We start from the raw sequence: 27,645 nt of genomic DNA on the forward strand, positions 1-27,645 counted from the left end.
GAGGGGCCAGGCGATTAAATGCAAAGACAAAGGTAAAGGAAGATCTCTGGCCTAGAACCAAAAGGCAAAAGAGAGAATAGCCCCACCTGTCATCTCCAGCCTTAGAGAAACCTACAGCTGCACCTCTGTGCTGTTTGGCATTAAGGAGCCACAAAAGGCAGCAGAGCTAGGTAGGGAGGTGCTTCTTATCAAGAATGTGACTGTAAGTTTATTCCTGTCTCATCTGCCTGAACTCTTTATAATGTCCATGGAGACAAAGTCAATAGAAAAACTGACACAGATAACCTTAAAGGCCCAAGGGAGAGATCAAATTTACACTAGCAAAAAGTTACATGTGTTATTTTGCCAAACCATTATTTCTGCTTAAAACATGTATAATTAAATAAATGCACTTTAAGTTCTACATCAAGAAAACAGTAAGACCCAATAAAATGTCCTCCAAAATCACTTGTAAATGTATATGAAGATAAGGCCTTACTGGCTCCACATTTCACCTAAATCTCTTGAATGTAGCTTCAACTCAAAACTAAATTTAGATTTCAGAATGAAAATCAGTACCATGGAAAGATATTTAAACATGCAAGTAACACGAATGTGAAAACACTCTGATACATGTAACATGTAGCTCAGGCTGGTGTGGCTCAGTGGATTAAGTGCACATGCCTGGGTTGTGGGACAGATCCCCAGTTGGGGGTGTGTGAGAGGCAACCACATACCGATACTTCTCTCCCTCTCTTTCTCCCTCCCTTCCCCTCTCTTTAAAGATAAATAAATAAAATCTTTTTTAAAAAAGTGTAATGTAACATAAAGCTTAAGGATTGATACTGGGTGATGTATTTAATACTATTATTGCTATTGAAGGGGACCAAAGTTTTGCCACCTCAAAATATGTCTTTTTTTAGGATACTGATTTTAAGCTGGTTATTAAGAAACAACAGATTCAGAAAGAATCTTTGACCACTTACCTGCCTCAAGGAATTCAGATAGAGAAAAACCTGCCTAAAGGAAGAGAACATCACCTTGGCATCATAATATAAACTAAGACTGACAGACAGAGGGAGATCTAGCAAAGCCTGTTTGTTGGACTTCCCTCTGTATTCATGGTTTCTGGGTGGCCTAGCAAGAATTTGTTCACTGCATGTTTGCTCTTTCTCATCTGCCTGTGAATTACCTGCTTTCCCTTTGAAATCCCAGACCGTTGCCTCCTTCTCCTTTGTCCAAAATGGCATGTAAACCTCAACTGCCCAATGTGTCTTCAGGTCTCATATTCTTATAGCCCTCTTGCACGTACATCCATAATAAATTACGAATATTTTCTGTTAGTCTGTCTCATGTTAATTTGATTATTAGACTAGTCAGAAAACTTAAGATGGTAGAAGAATAATTATTTTTTGTACCCCGACACTGTTACCTTAAAATACACGAATATATTCACAGAACCCTAATGTTTGGGAAAGTTGCTAGAAGAAGCAAAAGCAATCTATTATGCTAATTTATTATTAGATAATATTCAAATTGTATTACAGAATATGTCATGAATCCAGTTTCAAGCTGGCCAGAACACTTTTTCCCCCATAATCATCTCATTAAACTAACTGCAACAAAGCCTTGTCAGACCCTTGGTAGCTTAAGGAGAGGTTATAGTGGACATAAGTTAACAAGTTGAAGTTCATTTTATACACTGTCTGCAAGGCAGTGACCTTACAAACCATCTAAAACCAAGAGAACTGAAACTAAACCCACCTTGGGTAAAAAGATCCACTAAGATAACATGATAAATGAACCTAATTTTGTTACTTCATGCAAAAACTAATGTTACATATGTATATAAGCTATGCCATTCACATTTAATATGTGGTTTTAAAAATCTATTATCAGCCTAAGATGATGAGGAAAAAGTCATTTTTCAATAAACCACACGTATGGTTGCAGTTGGTCTGGCCACACATGGAAGTTACCTCAAACTCAAATTTAGAACTGCCAAAGTTAGTCCTCTGCTTCTGCCAAAAGTTGTCGGGCTTGATTATCAGTGCGACGTGAATGCAGCAGGGGAAGGACTCTTGCAGGATCTTCAGCAGAGGTTTAATGGAGTCCCACTTGGACCCACGCATGTCAACAATCACCGTGAAGCCTCGTTTGCAGACTTCTTCACTAGAGAAAAAGAAAATACACGTTCAAGCCACACAACTCTTGCCAGTTTCTCTGGGCAGAGTCCTGCTGGGTGAGGGTGACTCTGCTTCCTTCCTCCTGATTCTGTGGGTTCCTGTGGCGTGGGAAACAGAAGGGAAGGGTCCCCCACCCCACCCTCCAGCTCCATAGCCTGGCTGCAAGTCAGCACTGTGGAGGGTAGGGAGGGTCATGGAAGGAAGGATATTGGAAATAAATTCAGAAAGAGCTCAGGTCTTACCCGTGGCACCAAAGTCTCACCCTCCCTTGTCATAAAAGAACAGACCTGGCTATTCATGCATCCAAGAACAATGATGACTTGATATAGGGTTCAACTTCGAAAACATTTAAAACTTTATTTTGTATTTATGGTTTTGCATCCTGTCTCTTCTTTAGGAAAAAAACAACTCTTGCGTATTAACTGATCGCACGCTGCCTAGCAGCTATTACAGCAAAGGTCCTCGGTGAGCACTAAATGGGGCCAGACCCCCGGCAGCATGCACAGCACACAGGTGGGGTGTCACAGCCCCAAAACAGCGTCATCTGGGACTCCTTGGCCACAGGTGCTAAAACCACTCCCACCGGTGTGCTGGCAGCAAAGGCAGGAACTTTTCAATGTCTCATTTTGTTCCTTTTCACTTGGCCCAGAACCCTGAGCAGAGCTGTGGGGTTGATCTATTTTCATAGTAACACTGAGATTATTTGCCTTTTTCACTCAGTCGCACTGATGTTGTAAGGTGATGGGAACTCTGCTGGCCCTTAGCACGGGCAAGGCAGTGCAAGAAGCCATCCTCTCTGCGTTCTTACAGTATGAACAAACAAACCAAAAAGGCAGTTTTTTTAGAGTGGCCTTGATGAAGCAATACAAGTTATTAATTTTATTATATCTCAACCCCTAGCTACATGGTAAATACATATATGAGCTTTTGTAATAAAGAATAAACAACAGGGGTCAGAGTCCGTCAACCCAGGTGAAAGCTCTAGCTTCACTTTGTTGTAACTTCAGTGTCACATGGCCGTGCACTCAAGGAACAGCCTCATCCTCATCATTGCATAGTAGACAGAGCCCGCGGAGGCTGCTGGTGCTGGCGCGGACGTGAGTCTGGTGATGGTGGCCTGCAAGCTCTTCGGAAATACACCTAAGGCCTTGTGAGCACCCAATGGAAATTTTAGGTTTTCACCCAACATAAATGTACTGGGACTATGGGAAAGGTATCTGACATTTTTTCTGCCTTGTGTAATCACCCTGAGAAATCCGTCTAAATTAAAAATTCAGAAAACTAGTTGTTATCATCAAGTGATATTAAAAAGTCAAAAAATTTTAAATCAAAGTTAAAACCAATTTCATGCTTTCTTGCATGAGTACACTCCTCTTCCCTCTCCTTCCCTTTTCCCCACAGATATGTACACACACACACTCATATACACACTTCTCTTCCCTATCGTGATTCATACCATGGGAGTAACTGACACCCCAAGTTTCACAGATGTAAAAGTTCCTAAGACAACTACATCGGTTTAAGAGGCTGTCACACAAATATTCCAAACAAATCTGTGGGGACACAGCCTGAGAGGATGGTGGCTCACAATCTGAGGAACATGGTGTAGAAAGCCATAAAGAGGAAATGGGCAGATCCAGCCGCCTAGCTTCTCAGACAAATGCGGAAAGCTGTAGGAATGATCTGATTAACTTCAGTTACCTGCTCCTTATGATTAGGGACTTGAAAGGGTTAACACTTGGCTCCCACACTCCTCATGCTGTCACCTCTCAGGGTCTCAAGTAGGTCCTGGGCCACAATCCAGTCAATGCCAGAGGCCTCCCTCATAAATCCTAGAGGCAAACAGGGCTTCCAGAAATGTCTGAAAATCTCCCAAGTCACTGAAATGAAAGATTCTGGACCTCCTTGGGCTCTAATGGTGTTTGCAGTGTTGCCAGATTCCCCTCAGTGGAAAGGTCAGGGCTCCGGGGTCCTGGGGCCAGACCAGCCTGTACTCCAGGCTTTCAGGCTCTGCTGCCACACAGGGCGGGGACCCTGTGAAACCCTCGCAGAGTGTTTTATTGTTTTATTAGTTGCTGTTTGGTAGACTGCACTTTAAGTATCAGCCTTCACTGTATCAGGACAAATTCTCTGGCAGCCTGTCTTCCTCCTCACAAAGCCCTACACAGTATGTACATAAAACTACAAAGCCCCTCCACTTGAAAGGGACTTAAAAAGAATCCTGAATAACTCCAGTCTGAACAACAGGAACAAGCTGAGGAAGAACACAACCAAAAGGTACCCTGAGCTTGCACAGTTTACAGAAGGATTAACTATTCACCTTCTTCCACAATCAAACTGTTAGCACCCAGGGACTTCCCAAGAAACGAAAACTGCGCATGCACTGGGCTGGGCGTGCACACCCTTTCAATCCATCTGCCTTTATCAAGTTCAAAGCCAGTCATTGTTAGGAAACCTTCCCGAACCCAGTTCTGTTCATGAGCAGCTAAGGAAAATGTGCAGCTGGCAACAGTAGATGGGCTGCAGCTTATTTCTCCGCTGTATACACTTCTTAACAAGCACACTGGGAAGTGTGACTTATTAAGCAGTTTGGTTGGTGGTTTTGTCAAAGAGCCTCATTTTATCTGTGAGATACAGAAAGTGCAGATAAAACTGGGGTCCCTTCTCAATGCAGGTCTCCAGAAAAGAGAAACCGTACTTTCTTTACTTCCTAGATGAACAAAGTCCCTTCTTATATGAAAGTTCATAAATGAATCCATCAAAGTCTCCACATTACTTAATTAGTGACCAGAAAGAGTCAGAGTAGTTTATTCATTTAGCTACTATAAATCATTTTAATGTTCTAGAACATAATTGGTATAATTCAAGCAATAAGAACAATAAACACCTAGAGGAGTACCAAGACCACTGTTATTTTCAGTGCTGTGCAGGAATGCCCACTACACCAGCACAAAGTTCTGCTACGACTTGCTTCTCCTAGGTACATTTATTGGAAAGTTTCCTTGCACATGAATTCTATGAAAATCACTTTATTACTCCTTTTCTTAAAGGAGGGGGAGGGCAAGGGAAGGTGACCCAAGTAATAAACCTCAGGGACTCAACCCTCTCAGATCACATTATGTTTAACTCTGAGGGCCACGTTCTAAGACGCACAGTCCAGAGGCCATGCAGAAGAAAAACAAGATGATCCGGCTCCTGAACACATGTCAAAAAGAAAATAATTGAAGGAGAGAAGAGTGGATATAAAAGAGAGAAATTATTACTCTAACTCTGAGGCACTGAGCTGGGCGTGTACATAAATAATCTTACTCAATACTCACAATGATCCAAAGAAGTACCGATTAGCATCACATTCTGTAGATCAGAAAACAGATAAAAGTAATTAGGTAGCTCATGCCAGGTCACAGTCAGGCTGACTCGTCCCATGCTTTCCAGGACGGCACACTTCTCCACCTTCTGAGGCGTGCAGCCCTGCACCCGGCTGGCTGAGCGGCAGCCAGAGGCTACCTTCACAACACAAACAGCTTCGGGAGTAACGGACGGGGAAGAAATCACACAGACCCTTAGGACTGTTTACACTACTCTGAGACTACACGCAAACTCACAAGTCCAAAAATGTTCACACACCATTTATTTGCTCATGATTTTTATCAATCCTATTGTTTGGCTAAAACAAAGCAGTGCTCACTGGAGACAGAACAGTTCTTTTTGAGTCAGTGTGGGACCAGGGGTGAACACCAGAAAACTCTTTCAGTTGCCACCTCTGTCCACCTGGACCACTGTGAAATTTTCCTCTGTTATCCCTTGGCAAATGCATCATTTACTTGTTACTCCCGCCTCTCTATCTGCTCATTAACCAAGAACAAGCAAATGACATTTCTTGTCACTTGGAACTGTAAATATAAAAGCAAATCTAGGCAATGAAATGAAGTGGCTGTGCTCAGTAGTTGGAGGGTCACCTTATGCAAGTAGGTGTTTATGAGCAAAAGAATAGAACGTTTGGGATTTGTTATAAAATATTCCAGAAGAAAATTAGAGAAAAACAAGACTGGAAAAATTTGGTAACTGTGGAAGTTAGATGACAGGAATACTTGTGTATGCTGACAATTTCCCAATGACAAAGTTTGTGTGTGTGTGTTTTTTAAGTGGGTCATCCTGGTGATCCAAAATACACCTGAATCAATTTTTTGATAACATTTATACTACTTTGTCTGCTTAGAATTCAAGCTGGGGTTTAGCTGTTTTCTAGACAGCACAGTGCCACATCTTTAGAAGCATGAGAAGAGCGAAAAGCCCCAAACCACCAGAATTTAATGTGAGTGAAATGAAAAGTAATTTCTTACATTTACAATCAGAACAGATTTCAAAACTAGAAAGCAAGTTGCCAGAGTGACATATAACAATTCAATTATGTAATTTAAGAAATCACCTGGATGATACCAAATTCAACTTGTTTTTCATTAAACTATATGACAACCATCATTTTGCTAGGTAAGAATTTTTTTGACATTGTCTTTTGTATTTCTCTACTTCTTTTTCCATCATTTAGCACAGTGTCTGGCACCTAAGAACTCAGTAAGGGGCAGCTCTCAACTATATTGTTATTTATAAATGATAGTGAGTCGAACATCATTTCTAAAACTCTTTCCAACTCTTTGGTTTCAACAGTCAGCAGTCCAAGAAAACACAGGAGAAAGAAGAAAGGGAAAACACTGTATGTGTAAATGGGGTGCTATCCCTTTGTCACCGATGATACCAAATGATGGATCCCATAAAGGGCTCCCAACCAGAAAATCCAACAACCTCCTCAGCAGGCCAGACAGTCCACTTCATCAACCACCACAAGAATGGATTACAAACGCGCCCAGTTGTCCTTCCTGGATGGTGGCACAAAACCTGTGCTGGGAGGATCCAGTACTTTCACCTCAACATTCACAACCTATTATGTGACTATTGATCATCTTTTATTAATTACTCTCTTGTGTAACATGTTCCTTACAGTTACTCTCTACTCTTTTTATGACCGAGTTGTTTTTTTCTTTCTTCTTTTTTTTACATGTCTTAATTTTGTCTCTTAGGAAATGCCCTCCCCTTTAGTGTGTATGTCTTTCCGGAATAAAGATGTCCTTTTCCTCAGAGAGGAACACCCCTCCAACCTCAACATACAACAATCTCTTATTTCAGGTGTCGCTATATCCTTGGATGATATCACAGGAGAATTCTATTTTCCAAAAAGTAATCTGAACAATTAAATGGGGATATTAATGTGTAGGGGGGGATTTCTTTCCCTAGTTGTCAGCTGGCAGCACTGTAAGTAAAACTTCAGTTAGAGCAGAAACAAAGATTCTAAATTCCTCAGGTACACACATGGGCCAACTCCGATTCCTAGCAATCATTCCTCACTTCAGGGCTCTCCAGAAAAGCTTTGCCTATTCTTGGTGTTCTTTAGCAACAACACTAAAAATCTTCCCTATCACTCATTGTGTCTCATTTTGGATGGGGGTTCCTCAACTTGACATCCTGTCATATTAGTTGGGAAGGATTTTTAGTGCCCCATAACATTCGGGCTACAAACCAATGGGATACTTGTAAGGAACCACAGCTCAGCACGAAGACAGAAATGTAGCATCACAAACAGCACTCTCTTTCCGGCTTCCAGGGCACATGTCTGGGATCAGAATCATCAACCACACTCTCCCTCACTTCTGCCTCAGGCACCCTGTCCCAACACCCCACCAATGGGCACCCCAACCCACCATCCCACACAAAGCTCTTCACTCAAAACCCAAACCTCCTCATCCCCGCACCCAGAAGCACTGTAAGCACAACGGAACGGTCACAAAGTGGAAACAAGGAGAAAGGTCCCGACTTTAGTTTTGTCCTACTCTGTCTGCTCGGAGGTCAGGCTGGGGTTTAGTTGTTTTCTAGAGAGCACAGTGCCACACCTTCAACCCGTGAAAACAGCGGAAGCCCCAAACCACCCAGAACTTACCTAGGGATACAGGCTAGGTAGGAAATGAGTCTCCTGAGATCTTCCTGTCGTATTCTGTCATGATTGCTGCGGGCTGGAAAGGTTAAAATGGGACCTCCACGTTTATCTCTGCCACCTGAAAAACAAACATTTAGAGCACACTGAGACAAAAACAAGAGAAGACAGGACACTAACACACTAATGTGCCACTGAGTCGGGCGGTGTCACCCATTCACTCACGCACAGCTGTACCCTTATCAGCTGCATGGCCAGAAAGCACAGTGCGAAAGGCCATGGTGCCTGTTTCAGTGGGACATGGCCAGGCTAGCTCATCCCTCTCGAGACTCTGTAGAAGTGTGAGATATGACAGAAGGCCTTGTCCTTTTCTTCCAATGTGTTTCCTCCTTTCTTCAGTTTCACGTTGGAAGGGAGAAAAGTTTTCACGTATATGTGCTCACTCACCTCAACCAACCAACTACCTCCCCTACCGCCCCACTCTCCCACTCTCCTCCACATTTCCCACTCCTGCCCCGCACCCTGCATTCTAAGCTCTCTCTTTGCTACCATCAAACTGGGCTCTAAGTCTTGAAAGGGAAAAAGACAAGAATGTTCTTTGAACCTCACACTGATGACAACTTTATATAATCTGGATCTAGGGCGGCTTCCTCTCTCAAGGGTAGTACCTGACTCCAATGGTTAACAATCTCTTGTACAAAGCCAAGCCACGTATACCAAAAAAAGGCACGGGGTGGGGGTTCGAGGGGGTAGCTTAGTGCGCAAGAACTGTAAAGCAGAATTTAATGAGTTAAGGACTTCAGAAAAGTTACATCGCATACTAAGTACAAATCTCAGATGACTGGCCTTTGATAGGTACGCAGAAATATTAACACGGACACAATTCTAATGAAGTCTGCTTACCACTGACCATTTTTTGTGAAATTTTCACATATATTTTATTACTTCCATCAGGGTTTTCAGGAAAGAAAACAGAGAAAAAAAAGAAGAACTAAGCCTTCCCAAGTGGATCCTTCCTTTAATTTTATAACTCTGGTCTTCTGTCTTTGGAAGTACAGCATTAAGATCTCAAGACTCAAGTCACAATATACAACTCTGAACTATTTTCTCATCTTTAATTACCTCACCAATTTAGGCAAAATTAAAAAGCAAACAAATAACAACAGAAAACCAGATTGTTTCCTTTTAAAAAGCCAAGAAGGTATTCAGCAGAAGATGTTATTTTAAAAATACACTTTATGAATATGGGCGCTTACAACTTCCTGGGATGATTAGCATTCTCTCTAAACAGGAATAAACTTAATTCTGAACATTTAAAGTGATCCACATGTACTGTTCAGTTACACAGTCTAGAAAAGCATTAAATTATATATAAATCCAATAATTCTGGTATTAAATGGGAACAGCACAAAATCATAGCTAGTAACACATTCTATGCATGGTATCCAGTGGTTGACACACACGTTCTCATTTGGTCACAACAACAACCCTGTTAAGAGATTTTATCATTCCAGCTGTATAATTAAAGATACTGAAGGTCAAAGAGCTTAAATACAGACAAAAGGACTCTGCCAGCGTGGTTACAACTGGGTCTTTTGCCCTGACAAGAACTTACATAATTTTTCAAACTAATGGCTGTATTTCTTTCTAAAGCAGTAAAAATGTGATAGGGACAACTAAATGATGAGCTCCTAGGCCTTTTTTATGAATGAAAGGTACTATTAAAAGTGAGAGGCAGTACTGTTATAAAGAACAGAATGTCATTACCAAGGAGTCGTCTAAAATGTCAGATAGTATTTTGGGGGTAGCATCAATGTCTCTAGTTTTCTGAAATACCTCTTGTCTCCAATATAAGACAGGAAACCATTTTAATATTTTTATTCCCCAACATCTTTCATTCTTTTCAAAAAGGATTCAACATTCTTAATAAAAAATATTACAGCTCAACATATATTATAGAAACTTGAGATTTTAAAAATATAGTATGGTATTTAGACTAAAACATTCACCCCACTCTTGGTAAAGAGAATCATGTCTAATGTTTTTCTGAATTACCATTCTGAATTCTTTAAATGCAACATAATGCTTGGCTCAGTAGGGAGATGAGATGCCAAGGGCCCATGTTCAACTCTTCTCCCTCTGGGATCATCATATCTCCCAACACAAACAAGACAGGGTCTACCATGGTGTGAAAAGTGAAATCCAAACTCTGCCCATCGAAGAGTCACGTGATGAGTGAACAGGTGTGCACACTGCTCAGGCCATTCTGCTCACTCCAGAGCTGAGAACTAAATGTAAGTGTGTGCAGAAGTAGTGAGTGCTTTCCCTACACTGTTTCACCTATCAACTAGAGATTTTCCCCAACCCGGCAGCACTGGCAAAGAGTCCCCTGAGACTTACCAGCGAGCTCACCCCCTGAACAGGCTCCCATTCATGTCCTAAAAAAAGAGTATTTGAATCTAAACTTGAATTTCAAAATAGAGGGGAAAAATTCAAGTTGTCATTTTTGTTTTCCCAGAATGGAGCTTCAGAAAACTCTCTAGGGTAGTTTTAAAACTTCATAAAATAATCACTTATGATTTTAGATATTTAAACAAAAATTGCATATTCTCTAATTAACTAATTTAAAATTTTGTTTTCACTTGCTAACCTCCCTGCATGGGGGTGTATCTTCCCATCTGTGGAGTGTCACAGTCGGTGACAGGCAAGTGCCAAAACCACCCATCTGCTGAATCCTCCCAGTGAGGTTAAAAATAAATATATTAGAATTAATGAAATGTAATATTAGTCCAGAGGTACATGGTCCCTGAGCGCCAAGGAGCTTAAAAGTAGTGCCACAGATGTCTGTTTGATTTATAGGCACCGAGATTTAACTTGTTTGCAAATGTCACAGAAGGTATCCAATTGAAAATACTGTCTGGGTACTGAAGCAGAAAAGTTATAACTTCAATGTTCTCATTCCTGAACTAATAAATATAATAATTATAATAATACCGTAGCTTATAAAAGCATTATGTACTAGAAATACTAATATGTGCCTGACGTCAACCCACAGCCTCGCAGTAAGACAGGCAGGACAGATGTCAGTCCCATTTTATGGACAGGAAACTGAGCACCTTAGTGTGGACAATAAAAAGAAAAGGGCAGGAAGTCCATTTCCTGCACCTACCTACGTCACAGGATATCCAGGCAAGAGAATTTTACAGTCTCTGGGCCTCTCCACGTCCACAATCAAAAAATGACAGCCCATGAGGGATTATCTGCCTATCCAAGTGCACGTTAGTAAAAAAACAAAACAAAACAAAAAGGACACTGCTTTATTTTCAATTCTTATAAAAACCACATCCTGTCTGCTCTTCCTGTCCTTATTATTTCTATACGGCACCTATTACTTTCTAGTCAATCACATAACTTACACATTTTTTTTGTCTGTCTCCCCAACAAGAATGGAAGTCTAAGGAGGCAGGCACCTTTGCTTATTCAATGATATATATACTCTCAGTGCCTAATGAGAGACGTACGGGCACATAAAAGGTACTCAATAAATGTCTGCTGTATGATGGATTCTTCTTCTATACCCCACACAAATTTAATTAATAAGTTCAGTGGTACCTCAGTACTCGTCATTAATTCGTTCCAGAACTTGTGACGGGTGCCAAACTGACGAGTACCGAGTGATGAGGCATTTTCTCTTGCAGGGCAGCATCGTGAATCATATAAGGTCTAGCAAGTGTGACAAGTCTGGAGCTAGCACTGAGTGCTAAAACATTTTTTTTCTCATCAAAATGGGATGTGTACCGGGTTTGAAGAGATCTGAAATTGACCAGTACCAAGGTATAACTGTACCTACCATCATGGATCAGGAAGTTAAAATGGAAATGCCTGAATACTTTTATATGAGGAAACACCGATGCTAAATAAACTGAGGTTTATTTTAATATCAGAAAAAAAGGCTGAAAGGGTACCACTTTATAGCTACAAATGTCTGTGTGACGATAACATCCTTAAACCCAGTGACACTCATTTCTCTCAAAACTCCAGGACTTAGTCTCTTGAGCTGTGTGGCCCAGAATGACCATAGGCAGCTACAATCAGAGTTTCCCCTTTATCTTTAAATAAATTAAGAACTCATCTTTCACCCAATGAGAATGAACTTCTCTTGGAAGGCACACTTAGTTTGAGAAGTACAATGTAAATTTCAATGAACCAATTCATTTTCCTCTGTATGGCCCTTATTTGAATTTCTGGATCACAACACCATTGAAAACTATCCTTTATGTCCCCTGCCCCCATCCTGAGGAACAGTCTTAACTCAGGACTGTGAAAAGCTCTGAAAAGATGTGGTTTACAGAAGAAAAATTATGGCTACAATCTCTAAGTTTATCAAGTACCAAAGCTCTATTAAAAGGGTGTCCACTGGGCCCGCCCCCCAGGAGCGGCCAAAGCCGACTGCTCACCAGCCCTCTTCCTTCACGGGCTCGCCTCCTCCTGCCTCATCCTGAGAACCAGAAACTGGCTTACAGACCATTTATAATGAAGACTCTAAGAGGACTCTAGACTTCTGGGAAGTCTTCTGACAGTACGTGGCCTTCCAGTCAGCCACTGAGGACTCACACTATACTAAACACTAATAATATACGAGATAGATGGGAGATACCCATTTCCCTTTCTGTGAAATACAGATCTCTGCAAAACCGGAGTAAGGAGAATTAAGGTCAGTAGTCACAATACTAACAGCAAGCCTCTGGGCAATCAACTCCTACCTTCCTGTCAATATACCACTTGCAAAGCTGAATGAATGTTCACCTTGCCCCCAAAAGCTACTCTAAAAAAGTAACCTAATGTCCATCCACAGGGAAGTGACTGAATAAACTGTGTTGTACATATGCATAGTATAGTTACTACAACTGCAAAAGAAATGAGGACTCTCTCTATGTACTGCTTTCAAGAACACTGTTTAAAAGAAGGCACAGGAAATGACGCGTAATAATTACTGTTTCTCTAAGGGGAGGAAACATGAGACTAGATGGATGGCTAGATAGATAGAAAGCTCTTATGTTAAAAGTACAGGAAATAAACCAAAAACTATAGCGGAAGGGGTACAGGGTGAAAGAGGTAAAGAAAGAAAATAAATTTAACCACATCTTACCTTTACCTTTTTTTAGTTTTTAACCTTGGAGTGATGCACACATTGTATTTAATATTGAAGCCAGATTAGGCTGTTGGTTTTTTTTTTTTTTTTTTCAAACCTTAGGAATGTAAAGCAAAATGAAACAAATGATCCTGAGTTTCAAGTAGGAAGGGACTTGATCTGCACAGAGAGGAACTACTTTATGTGACTTTAAAACACAGAAATAGGAGAGTACATTCCTGGTGGCACATACTCCTGGGACAACAAAACAACAGAAGTCACACTGTGGCAGTAACATCAGGATTACAGTGTAAAGAAGCAAGTATGTTGATGAGGGTAGGAACTGAGATTTTTAGCATAAAGGAGATATAAGTACATAATCAAAGAAAAATAAAATATCTGTAACCCTAAATGTGAACTGGAAATTTTAGCATGGAGTTATGGCATCTTAACTCATAGGTGTGTGTGTGTGTGTGTGTGTGTGTGTGTGTGTTTATATTACAGCTTCATTCCCCACCAAAGGAGCCAGGGGACGTTAGAAAAATAGCTATCTGCACCTGTGGAGCAGGACACAAACAAGTTGGGTATGAAATATTTGGTCACAGCAGCAAAGAGAGAAGGTGTATTACTGTGGTACATGGATTCAGGAGCCAATCTAAACAGGCTCCCACTGTCCAAAGATGGAAAAATTTTAACTTCATTAAAAGAAAAAGAAATGTACAGTGAATTAAATACATCAAATATAGTTAAAATCATGAGCTCGCAATGAGAGTTAAAAAAAAACCCTTCAACATTTTTTTTATTAGTCTGAAATGTCTAATGGTCATTTTTCATTAATCTGAAAACTGGTAATGGACAAGAATCAATCATTTACACTGCTTTTCTTGTATGAACTGTGTTCTCAGGGTAACCAGGAAACTGAGAGACATTTCTCTTTATGGAATATACAAGCTGATAAATGAAGAAGAAAGGATATACCGTATTTTTCGCTCTACAAGACTCATCTGACCATAAGACACACCTAGGTTTAGAGGAGGAAAACAAGAAAAAAAATATTCTGAAACAAATGGTGTACTAAAATATTTAATAAAATATAACAGAATAATATTTGAACCATGTAAAGTGAACAGCAGTCAACAGTGGTATTAAGAACCATCATCACTGTCATTAACAAATGAGGAGAAACTTGAAGGTTTAAGTACTCTTCTAGTTTTCTGGGAACCCCAAGAACTCATCATCGCTAGTGTCAGAATTTATGAAGCTCAGTTGCTCACAATCACTGACATCACTTTCTTCACTATCTTCATACTGACCAGACGCCCTGAGATTCAGCAGTAAAGTGGGACATTTAAGCATCCCCAGGGGGTTTGCGTGGGCCCACCGCTTCCTCTTCTAACAGCTGTTGCCACCACTGACAGGTCAGGTAATACACATCATGGTCTGTGACGCAATATTTGCTCCATAAGAGGCACAGACATCCCCCACCACCACCACCACCACTTTCGGGGGGAAAAAAAGGGCATCTTATGGAGCGAAAAATACAGTAATTAGAATGTCAGCATGCTGCAACCCTAGTAAAATACTAGATCTAAGCAATGATCATCAATAAATGCTTAACCAGACTCTCCCAATAAAACTCCCAGTAGAACTACCTAATACTACTCATAAAGGATTTTTGCCTCCTTCCCTGCAAAACCTAAGCTAAGTCTAGTCAACACTCAAGATTTACCTCCTAGTTTACACGAAATACAGGGAACAGAGAACATGTTAAATGACCACCCAGGGATGCAACCAGCAAAATCGAATAAAATGTAATAAAATCTACAGGAAAACACCTGGTTTCCTCACCTAATAAACATAAAGGGGTAAGACAAAAATAATAAGCAAGAGAAAGAACCTACAAAATAAAAAAGACGGCAGACATATCAACTAATTGCAACATGTGTCCTATAAAAATACATTATACAACAAGCAGGAAATTTGAATATTGACTTTTATATTTAAAAATCACTACTTATTTTTGGGTCTGTTAATGAAAATGTGGATTTTTTAAGCTTATTTTTTAGACAACTAAATATTTATAAATAAAATATGATATCTGTAATTTACTTTAAAATTATCCATAGTGAAGGGAGGGAAGGAGTGAATAAGAACACAGGTGAAGCAAGATTATTGAAGTGTACCGTGGGTTCACGGAAATTTATTATATTGTTGAAATGTTGCATAATTAAAAAATGAGGGTGGGGGGGGTGTTCTTAATTCTGGTAGTTGTCTGTGAGTTCTTTTTAAGGCCCAAACCCTAGTGGCATAAGGAACCACATGTCATGGTTGGAATTATATATAGGATGTCATATAGAATAGATATGGATGAGTATATATGTGTATATATATACACACATGACATTAAATACATAATATGTACTACATGAACTATATATAAATATATATAATGCATTAAGCATATACCTAATAAACAAACTATACACACTATTAAGTAGAAACTACAGGACACACTACTTAGTACCCTCCTTCTGACTTCAAGCATGAATTGAGATGTGTACCAAACCCCATTTAATACTACTTTCTGAATGGAGAAAGTAGCATTTTGCTCTCTTACTTAGGTGCAATGGGGATTACATTTTAGAGTATCTGGAGATGAGACTGAGGATCAGAAATATTCATCTCCAAGGAATCCTCACAGGTTTTTTAGATCACGACCTAAGAAGCAGCTCATGGAATCACTGATTTTTTGGCCTGTTTTTTGGAGAGCCCTGGTATTCCCCTTAGATTTAACTTACTAAAAGCCACTCACATGGAGAGCTTTTACAAAGGCACCATAATATCCCTTATTATTTTTAAAAATAGGGTCTTAGCAGAAAGGTTAGCAATTGCCAGCACTGTGGGGCTGGGGAAATGGGGGATAGAGCCTGGGGCTTTTGAGGGGTTTGTAGAAATATTCTGGAATTAAGACTGTGATGATGGTTACACAACCTTGTAAATATACGAAAAATCACTGAGTTGTACACTATAAAAAGGTGGATTTTTTGTTATGTGAATTACTTCTCAATAAGAAAAAAAGGGTTCACAGATGAAATTTTTTTAAAAGTTAACTCGTTCTTTGTAACTTTTCCCCAAAAATATTTCACCACACAAATAATCGTTTGTTTTCAATTTTATGTTCCTTTCCTTTCCGCTTAGTAAATGAGATAACAGTAAGCCTAAAGCAATTTGCAGTCAGCTCATGCCAATGCAGCTTGCCAGTTCTGGTCATAAATTAGGAAGTACAATACTATAAAGTTGTGGTGGCACCTACTAACCGCACCTCGTTAACACAGCTGGTGAAGTCCTACCAGCTCTCGTAGTTTAACACAGTTCGGTATTAATTTTTTGCAATACAAAACTTCCCTCTCCACTAGACACCCAGCTTTAATCCCCCTGCAGAAGTTGAGGTTTTAGCAAAGATTCATGATATAATTCTAAAAGACTAATGATTTCATTTCCTCAATTCGTTACAAGGGAAATAGTTACAGTTTTGAAAGGAACTTAGATAAAAAATGTCATATAATAATGTATTCTGTTATTAAATGCCTAATAAAACAATGAATTCAAATAAAAATCTCCTATCTTAACCTTGCACAGCTTTACATGCCTGTCTCCAGGGCGTAACAAAAGAAGACAGAGTCATAACTAGGGGGTTAAGGAACAAAAGAGGGGACAAAAGGAACAGGTGCTCTCATCACAAATCCAAACTTTAAAATAAAAAAAACTGATCAACATGTGACAGACAATCAGGTTTCTTTAGGTCTTTCTTACTGATGCCTCTAATACTTAGCAGTAGAGTCTTTTCATTCTGTTAACTGTAAAGTCCATCTGTAAACCACAAAGTCAGGAGTTCACAAAACTGGCATGAGCCTATATTATGCAGTTTGTCAGTAAATGATTAGAAAACAGCAAAGGCTACTTTTAACACAGTGAATTACAAGCCAAGAGTGGTTTGCTTTTTCATTTTTTAACCATGTGTTCCCATTGATCTAAAGCACTGTCTTATATTCATGAACTTCATATAATCTTCTGTTAACCTTTCAAATGCATTATGTGTTATATTTACTTCAGCAAAACTATCAAACAGTGTCTGATACTTCTAGACAGAAAGCAAGATAAGAGTAATAAAAACAACATAGAAAGCTGCATCCTAAATATATGCAAGTCCCACAGACCAAAAGGACACATAAACTACCTAAAAGCAGCCAGCGGAGTTACAAATTCAAAATAAAACATGTTCAAGAGGAGACATCAGATCAGCATAGCAGGCCTGTTTGACAAAGATAAACAGTTATCAAGGGAAACATACCCAGAAAGCATGTCGAAAAGCATGTGACCATCTCCAGATTTACTTTCTTGTAAAACAGGGCAGAAAAATCTTGCAAACCTTTGTTTTTGAAACTGGTGCCAAAAAGGTGTAATACCCAAAGGCTGTTCTGTTCATGGAGGAGGGAGTTCCCAAGGAGACAACCCCCAAAAAAGCCCTAAAACTGATGCTCTATGTGCAGAAGGCAGGAAAGTCAAGTGTCCCAAAGCCCGAAGGACTGGTGCTGTCTGTCACCACGCTGCAGGAGGGCAGGTGCCCCAAGGATGAGCTTCTCCAGGTAAGTGGAGGACCCAGCTGGTAAAGCTCACCAGGGCTCCCAAGGTGCACGATAAGGGCTGTAGGAACTCCAGGACCAGAGAGGCCATGGGTATACAAGCTTCCTCACATCCTCAAAGAGGAGGCAACAGATAGCTACAGAGTGCAAAAAGCCAAGGTAGAAAATTCAGGACACATCAAAATACGGTCACATTCCCACTACTTCAGCATGAAATGAGAGCCATTTAAAAAATCAGTTCTTTTACCTAACTGATCAGGGCAAAAGAGCCAAATGCTTGCGGAATAACAGACACAAACATTTCGATCACCAGTGCTATCTGATTTACAATGTGCCTCCCAGCTAGTAAAAAAAAAAAATGCTTCATGCACTAATTTCTCAGGAAAATGCTGCAAGAATAAAGCAGGTAAAAATCCATCGAAACACCCAGGCTTCTGTGGCGGGGCAGGTGAAATAGGTTGGTATTTCAGACTCTGATGCTGTATCAGAAGTAGTCAGGGATCAATAAAGCAGATTAGAAAGTTAAACTTTACCTGAAAGGTATGCAACTTTTTCCTTTAAAATTGGCAAAACATCCATAGCTTTCATTTCATCGTTTTTGCGAAACCCTGAAATACAGAAGAAGAAAATAAAATTACTAGGTTGCCTGAGTGACATTTAATTTCTTAACCATCCCATCCAATGCCAGCACAGCAGCTTTCTTCACACCCATGAAGTCAGCTCAGAAATATCGTCATTTGAAAACATCTGAATTCTGTGAGGAAAAGTCTCTGACCACACAGTTATTGTCTATTTTAATGCCAAGCAAAGATCTGCCCACAAACTCAGAGGCTACTGTACCAAGCAGGCTCTCAGCTATGTCTAACAATCAAAATCCAGCCCCAAAAAGACAGGTTATAAGATCAGTCCATCACTTCAAAAATCTTCATTTTAATCTTGCAGATTAATGTAAATACTGGCAGATAGAGCAGCAACGTTGTTTTTAAAAAATCTGCTACTTGTGGCGCACTGAAACCTCTAGGGGGAGCCCAATGCCTCATCCTATCTGACTTCTGAGTCTTTAAAAATAAACAGTGGCAGGGAGGAGAGGAGAGGAGAGATTATAAATAGCTGGGGACTGGCCACAGCTCCCTGTTGGCTCCATCCTTCTAGGCTTTCTGGGTCATGCCCCCCTGGGGGAATGTCACTGACTAATGTCGTGAGATGGCCCAGTGCCACCTGCTTCAGAGGGTGGCCACTCTCACTGCAAACCAACTCTCCCCACGCCCCTCAATACCTTAGAAGGCCAAGTGGAAATCTTGTGGAAAAGAAGCATGCAGCAGGCAAGTTGGGCCAAGCCAACTTCCTTCTTAGCAAAATGAATTCTTACAGCCCAAACATGTCCTGCCAGCTCACCAGGGCGAGTGCCCACATGGGAGTTTGAAGTCAACAATGTTTATACTCATGATAAGGCCGCGGGATATTTGTCTCGGAAGTCTCTAACAGAGGTCATCTAGGTTCGGGGATGCTGGATAGACTCATCAAAACTAGTCACTATGATTATTAGCAGAGCACTCTCTGGAAAAAAAGAAAGACTGCTGCCCCATCCCTATTTTCCTGTTTGTTTTTGCCCAAACAGTCCGAGAAAACATCCAAAATGTAGGCTTGGTAACACAACCAATGCAAACATGTAGACCTGGAATTAGAAAGTAAACTGGAGCTTCCACTTCAGGTCTGTCTAAGCGGCTCTTATTGGACCAGCCCTGCCACACATTAAATCTACCAACGCAACTATGCGAGGCACTGGAGAATGACCGAAAGCAGGGAGGGACACTTGGGAAAAGGAAATGACATTGGGCGCACCTCCCCTCTTAGGGATTTAAGCCAGAGTACAGAACCCAGTCTAAACCATGTGCAGCTGCTAAAACGAGAATTAGAACACAGCTCAGGGCGACCTCAGCAGCCAAAATTGGGAGGAGAAATCGTGGAAAGGAGAAGGGAAGCCCCCAAAATCAGAGTATAAACTTGGACCAAATCTCTGGCTGTCCTGAGCCTCACATTTGCAGGGCAAGCTCCAAGCAGCTTAAGCTCTAAGATAAGGACAAAAGATGTGGCCACAGTTCGAGCTGTTGCCCACAGCAGAGGAGACAGTTTGTAGCTTGAGTCCAGCCAGGTTAGTAGCCTGCTAAAGCAAGCAAGTGAACAGCAACAGAAGCAGCACCTCCGGGAGGGATATAACAGGAGCCAATCTCTACAACATTATCATTCACAGAAGCGAAGAATGACTAAATTAACAGTGTGCTTTGATTGTTTTCAAGTAAATCTTTTCTGTCCAGTATAATGGGATTAACAGTGACACTGACAATCACCAGAGCTTGTACACAAAGAAGCCAGTAAACAAATCTTGACGAGGACCCTGAGGTCCAGGAGGCTTGGTGGGACTATGGCTGGTCATGAAAGGGCTCAACACAACCTGCACCTCCAGATCACAGGGCCATTTTGCTTTCCAACACACCACACTTAGTGCTGGCAACCTACCAAGCTTGTAAAACAGTGGCTATTTATAAAAGGCAAAACAAGAGCCAAGAGGTCTGCAATTTCATCCTTAAGGTTTCTTCAAAATTTTTGAATGGATGTAATCTAGTCTCAGCAATCCATTGCCAGCCATTGGGTAATTCACTGACTGAGCCTACATGATTGATTACATCCGATTCCACTGGAGGGGGTCACAGGAGGCAGTAGGGCAAAGGCAAAGAGAAATTAGGTACCACCTCAGGCCTCAAGGAGACTAGCTTTATGTACCCAGAGAATAAGGCATAGTATGAAAAGTTCCATAAGCAGCACAAAGTGCTGGGTGACCCAGGTAAATGTGGAAGCAGACCAAATGCTAGAAATACTAGAAAGGATTAAGCCTTACCTGTAGATCCCAACCTACAGTGATCTGAAAAGGACACCCTCCCCCAGCTTCTATTGCTACCAGATATGGGAAGGCATGCTTCCCAGCACTCCCACACAGCCCATGCCCACAGATGCCCTGGCCAAGACACAGCAAAGCCCTCCGAGAAGTGCCACCACAAACTGCAGTCCTGGACTGCCAGACTCCAGAAACAGGAGCCCCCCACCTGTGGGTCTGACTCCCTTTCACACAACCCTCAACAAGGAGAAGGTCCTAATCCCCATGCTGGTGCCTCAAAAGAGGACTGTGTCTGACTTCTTAATTACGATATGCTTGACAACTCCTGCTGACTCTCTGAACCACACCTACATATTAATACCCTCCATGAAGTGAGTGGCGGAAGTTACAGCTGCCATGTTCCAGGCTACTCCACAGGAAGAATATCACACTGGTGTGAAAAGAAGGTGAAGAAAACAAAACTTAACAATGAAAATTGCAATTTTCTACATCCCACTATAAGCCACAAACTCACTCCCATGTATCTTCATTTTCTTAAAGCTGTGGTTACATTAGTCTACCAGCTCCTGAATTTCCCCCCTAAAAAAAGCCAGTCTTTCTAGAGGAGGAAAGGCACGTGAATCAATGGCTAAACTAGTGCTGAAATGTGTTACACTTGTATTGTGATATATGTACGTTGTCCAAACATAGACTAGAATATATATTCTGAACAGTTTTACCACAATGTTTTCGTTGAATATGTCGCAGGGAGAGAAATGTTAATGTTATTAAAACAGTCAATTAAAAGTTTCTAAACAGAAAGAAAATAGGGGAGGAAAGCAGAAATATAAAACTAACCACACAAAGAAATTGAGTTTGTGGTTATTATGGAGGTCAGTCAGTTAAGCATTATTTTTAATTGCATTTTCATTTTTATTTTATTTTTTGAAGGTTCTTTTTCTTTTTTTCTTAGAGAGAGTGGAAGAGAGGGAGAAAGAGGGACAGAAACATCGATGTGCAAGAGAGACATCATTTGGTTGCCTCTCGCATATACACAACTGAGGACCTGGCCTGCAACCCAGGCATGTGCTCTAACTGGGAATTGAACTGGCGACCTTCTGGATGGCAGGCTTACACTCAATCCACTGAGCCACACCAGCCAAGGCTCATTTCCATTTTTAAAAAGGCACCCAATAGGCAAAAGACTGAGGAAGTATGTATACATACTAAAGTCAGATTAAATACACCATGTAACTTTCAATTAAAAGCAGGAAGAACTCAGTCATGAAATATCCTCAGATCAAAAAGGCAGATTCTATTCCAAGGCCCGAAGGGCTATTTCTGAAAAATGAGTATGTGACTATAAAAAAATTAGAGAAATGGTTTCTGTGCTATTCCACTGATTCTAGAGTACAGTACAGAAAACTCCTATGGTCTTCTTCCGTTATACATTCAAGGATCTAGCAGTGGTTCCTAAACTTTTGGAACAAAGGGATATGCTCAGAGACTATTCCAGGAAGCACACACCTCTCCTCCCACACCCACAGAGAAGGAAAGGAAAAGCAAATGCCACCTTGGAGTGATACTTCTGAGATCACAGACATCTTTATGCCGTAGACCAGGAGTCAGCAGCAGTTTTCCTTCTAAGTGTCACCAAGGGAATTTGAAATTGCCAATAATATGTGGAAGGGGGCATTATGAAGAAAATTTATTGAAAAATTAGAAGAGAGAGGGCAGAAAAAGAGCAACTTGAAGCAGCCTCGGTGCCTCTGCAGTCCGGCTGCCCCTCCTGGGCTCCATACTAGGACCACCACTGCCTCTCTCACTGCTGCTGCCTCTTTATTAGGCAAGAATTTCTTTGGGACTTCCAGTCAGGACGGAGGCATAGGTAGACATGCTCTGCCTCCTCACGCACCTATAGAGAGAATTACAACTAGATCTCAAAAAGCAAATAACACTCAGAAATGTCAAAAGAATCAAGCCATATGGAAGTCCGACAACCAAGGATTTAAAGAAGCCACATTCATCCAGATGGGTAAGAGGGGTGGAGTTGCAGAGATGGGAGGAGAGGCACAGAGACCCGATGTGGTGCAGAGATGTGGTGGTGATGGTGGAACGGAGGATGTCACATTCACATATGGTAGGTAAAAATCAGGAGGATACCTAGGAAGCAGGCTGCCCAGCCCAGGGTTCCAGAGCCAGGAAGATAAAGTCCCATAACTTCCAGCTGCAAAAACTAGTGGGGGCTAGGGTGGCAGAGGAAGCTGCCGGATTCAGAAGACTTGGCTTAAAGGGCCTGTATGGTCTTAGAGTATTCACAAATCCACCTACTCTGGGATTCACCACTATGGAAACAGCTGGAAGTGCACCAGTTGCATACAGAAAGTGAGTGAAGTGACTGAAAATGGGGCTAGTGCCAGGCAAACATCCAGAAGCCAGGCAGCAGCACTGTCTCCTCTCTGAACCCTCCCCTGAAACAGAGCCAAAAAGCAGTGAAGAAGGTTGCCCCACCCTGGCAATTACCTACGTCTCCACCCAACACAATTTACAGATATCTTTCTTACAATAGGTCACACTACTAAGACAGGGAGTCAAAGCAGCTCTACTTAATATACAGAAACAAACACAGGGAGGCTGCCAATTTGAGGAGACAAAGAAATATGGCCCAAATGAAAGAACAGAACAAAACTCCAGAAAAAGAACTAAACAAAACAGAGATAACCAACCTATCAGATGCAGAGTTCAAAACACTGGTGATCAGGATGCACAAAGAACTCAGTACAGTAACAACATAAAGGAAGAAATGAAGGTTACACTAAGTGAAATAAAGAAAAATCTACAGGGAACCAACAGTAAAGGGGAGTAAGCCAGGATTAAAATCAATGAAATAAGCATACAACCAGAGCAGCAAGAAGAAACAAGAGTTCAAAAAAACGAGGATCGCATAAGAAGCCTCTGCGACATCTCCAAACATACCAATATCCATATCATAGGGATGCCAGAAGGAGAAGAAGAAAAGCAAAATATTGAAAACCTACTTGAAAAAATAATAAAGGAAAACTTACCTAATTTGGCAAAGGAAATAAGTCATACAAGTCCAGGAAGCACAGAGAGTCCCAAACAAGCTAGACCCAAAAAGGACCACACCAAGACACATCATAATTAAATTAAAAGATAAAAAGAGAATCTTAAAAGCAGCAAGAGAGAAGCAGAGAATTACCTATAACGGAGTTCCCATAAGACAGTCAGCGATGTTTCAAAGGAAACTTTGTAGGCAAGAAGGGACTGGCAAGAAGTACTCAAAGTAATGAAAAGCAAGGACCTACAACCAAGATTACGCTATCCAGCAAAGCTATCATTTAGAATGGAAGGGCAGATGAAGTGCTTCCCAAACAAGGTAAAGCTAAAGGAGCTCATCATCACCAAGCCATTATTAAATGAAATGTTAAAGGGACTTATTTAAGAAAAAAATCAAAACTATGAACAACAAAATGGCAACAAATTCACAACCATCAACAACTGAATCTAAAAAAAACAAACTAAGCAAACACCCAAAATAGGAACAGAATCATAGATATGGAGATCATTTGGAGGGTTATCAGCTGTAAGGGGGAAGGGGAAGAATGGGAGAAAAAGGTTAAGGGGTTAAGAAGCATAATTGGTAGGAACAAAATAGACAGGGGATGTTAAAAAAAGTATAGGAAATGGAGAAGCCAAAGAAATTATATGCACGACGCATGGACATGAACTAAGGGGATGAATCGCTGGATGGAAGGGGGTACCGGGCAGAAGGGGGAAAAGGGGAAAAAAGTGGGACAACTGTAATAGCATAATCAATAAAATTTATATAAATTTTATATATATATATTAAAAAGAGCAACTTGAAAGAGGTAAATGGCCAAATTCAGAGGACATTTAGTTGTACTTATTTCTTAAATTACTGTATATATTTTTTAAGTTACATAGAGCTTATATTGAAGTATGCAGAAAGATAGATGGGGTCTTGTTACAATTTAGAGTACATTTTGCTACCTGAGACAAAGAAACCAATGTGAATTTTAATGAAATGCTAGCTTCAGGAGGCAGAGAACACAGCCCAGAATGCAGTCAGCCCAGGACCATCCGTTGGTGCTTAAAAGGCATGCATCAAGTGCTCTTTCAAACCAAACCTACAAGGAATTTGATCAGAATGTTCACATGACATCTGTTATTACTCTAAGATCCTGAGATTACTATTTGTTGAATATCATTTGGGGAAAAGGATTTGGGTTAATATAAATGCAGATAGTGCTTGATGATTTCCTTTCCTCTTTCTGGTTTCAAACCAACACAAATAATGCCTTTCCTAAAACAATTAAATTTGAATATTTAGAGATTTTAATATATTCATTTAAAAAGCCTCAACTCCAAGGTTCAGCATGGTATTACTTCTCAAAATTGATTCTGTAATTGCTATTTGGTTCAGCAGCATGTCTTTCTCAGAAAAATTTGAACTCCTTCTTCCAAACTGTTCAAATTTCTTAAAGTGATAATCATTATGTTCCTCATAAAGAAGTAGTTTTTCCTTTCTCTTTCTCTAAATCAGCCTGTTCGCCAAAAGATGGCTGTTTTGTTCCCTGGTGTATCCCAGATACCCAGGACAGAGGCAGGCACAGCATGGTCAACAGACATGACACGGCGGGAGGGAGGGAGGGAGGGAAGGAGGGAGGGAGGAAGGAAGGAAGGAAGGAAGGAAGGAAGGAAGGAAGGAAGGAAGGAAGGAACAAACGTACTTCCTCAGCTTCTTAGACCTGAACCTCCATGTTCCTCAGCACTTCCTATTTTAGCTCAATGTTGTTCAGATGGCCACTCCTCCAGTATGATTTATAAGAAGGAAAACTAACCTCTCTGCCCTAGGAGGAAATATTCTACAAGTTACCATTCAACAATGGAAAATCTTTTAACTGAATCAATGGTCTGAAACTTTAACTATCTAATACTTTACTGGTCAAATCGATTTTTCACTTTTATCTTGAGCATCTGCAAAGAGGGTGCTGTATATTGTTGTTGACAAACACCCTTTGAAGTGAGTCCCTGCTGACCAGAATGCTCACTCACGGTCACTTCCTTGGGATTAAGATTTTTTTAAAAAACAAAAAAGGAACAACATCCCCCTCTCCAATTTTTTTTTTAATTATGAAAGAAAAAAGCACCATGGAAATATTTCCCCAATGAATAAAAGCTTTATATAGCCCATTATTCTACAAGGTTATTATTTTATTTTTTATATTGCGGTTTAAAAATTTAAGATGGAATAAATCAAATAAGTAAAAATAAAAATGAACTAAAAAAATTTTTTTAACTAAAACACAGGTTAATTTTTAACCCCAAATTTCTCCCAGATACTAGTAATAACCATAGTCATTTCTTGATCACCGAGTTGAACAAAATGAACTGGAGCCTTGTTCTGAACTGTCTGCCTGCCTCACCTCTTAGAAGACAATCCACAAGACCAGCTGTGCTTCTCATCCATTTCAGAGACCCTGTCAGCTATACTAAATGGGAAAATTGAAAGTGAAAGAAACTGAAAAAAAAAATCTTATAAAAACACAGGTTGTAGCAGTAATAAAAATGTGTTGATAAATAAAGCAGCATCTTGAAACAAAGACAAAAAGGAACATTAAATAGTAAGCTGGAGAGTTACTATTTGTACCAAGTCTTGGTGGTTATTACCAAATTTTACTCATTAGTTTATCTATAGGAAAAGCAGGCTCCCCGTACCCCAGAACACAAAGAGCAGGGTGATAAATCTCTGCATCACTGGCGCAGCGCATGCGCATGCACCAGTGGAGGTGATGTCACCTCTTCCAGGCAGGGGGTCCGCAGTTCTGACTCCCGGACCTTTCTCTGCAGTGCCTGCAAGATTAGTCACAGATCACAGGGAGCAGCAGTCGTGCGGTACAATGCTTCTGCTATTATGGGGTTTAGTTGGGCAAGCATTCAGACCAGTGTTGCGTAGGAAGGAAGCATTTTAACTAGCCTGAATCCTCATAAAAATGTTAAAGGGACAAAGATACAAGGTTATAAATCAAATGGTTTAAATGTCTTTTTTTACTAACACATAGAAAATTAAAACATAATACAATGCTTATATTATTTTTACATAAGCATAACTATACTCCATACATACACAATATTTATAAAATGCATATAAAGTGAATTAAGTATTTATATCAAGAATATGGACATGTTCACAGATCACCACACAGGAATATGAATAGGGTTTCATAGTACAACATTATAATTTTTACTTAGAATCTTTATGGTTATAGTAACTGCCAGACTGGTTGATTTATTCTTTCACAAAATTTGAGAAGCAATAGCCTGTAACATCATAACTCTAAGGGAAAAAAAAAGCAACATAAGTTTGATTGATTCAAGGGAGTTAAGGCATTTCAACTTACAATAGCTCTGGTTTTTAATGTCTTGAGGAAAAAACACAGAGGATGAACCAAAATAACCAAAAACACACCATAACAAAGTCTTAAACTATAACACACATTTTAATGTAAATGAGACAATCTGTAGAATTTTTAAATTCTAATAATTTCATTATGTATTAACTATGCATTAGAAGTTAATTAAAAAGCATAACTCAAACAGCCAAAAAAAAAAAAATAGTAGTATTATAAAAGGGGATTCTATCTTCTTGTGGTCCCATAAATCAAAACAGAATCAGGTGCCCAGATGTGCCATTCATCTCTGCATCCCTAGGGACCAGCTGAGCACTAAGCACAGAGAAAACGTATCCTCATGTTTGTCTAATGCCCAAAGAAAGAATGCATCCATTTGTCTGCACCTATAAAGCT

General features: G+C 40.3%; 1 protein-coding gene across 1 annotated transcript in view; it reads right to left on the reverse strand.

Annotated features, from left to right (window-relative positions):
- Positions 1-27,645, reverse strand: part of TRIO (trio Rho guanine nucleotide exchange factor) — a 329,457-nt gene that overhangs the window by 196,365 nt on the left and 105,447 nt on the right. The window contains exons 2-4 of the mRNA XM_090276222.1: positions 18,459-18,533; positions 8,158-8,272; positions 1,959-2,151 (exon numbers count right to left, since the gene is read on the reverse strand). Coding sequence (XP_090132348.1) covers positions 1,959-2,151; positions 8,158-8,272; positions 18,459-18,533 — 383 coding nt within the window. The remainder of the gene's footprint in view (positions 1-1,958; positions 2,152-8,157; positions 8,273-18,458; positions 18,534-27,645) is intronic.

This window comes from Furipterus horrens, unplaced genomic scaffold, assembly GCF_987537825.1.
Source record: "Furipterus horrens unplaced genomic scaffold, mFurHor1.1.pri manual_scaffold_5, whole genome shotgun sequence".
NCBI lineage: Eukaryota > Metazoa > Chordata > Mammalia > Chiroptera > Furipteridae > Furipterus > Furipterus horrens.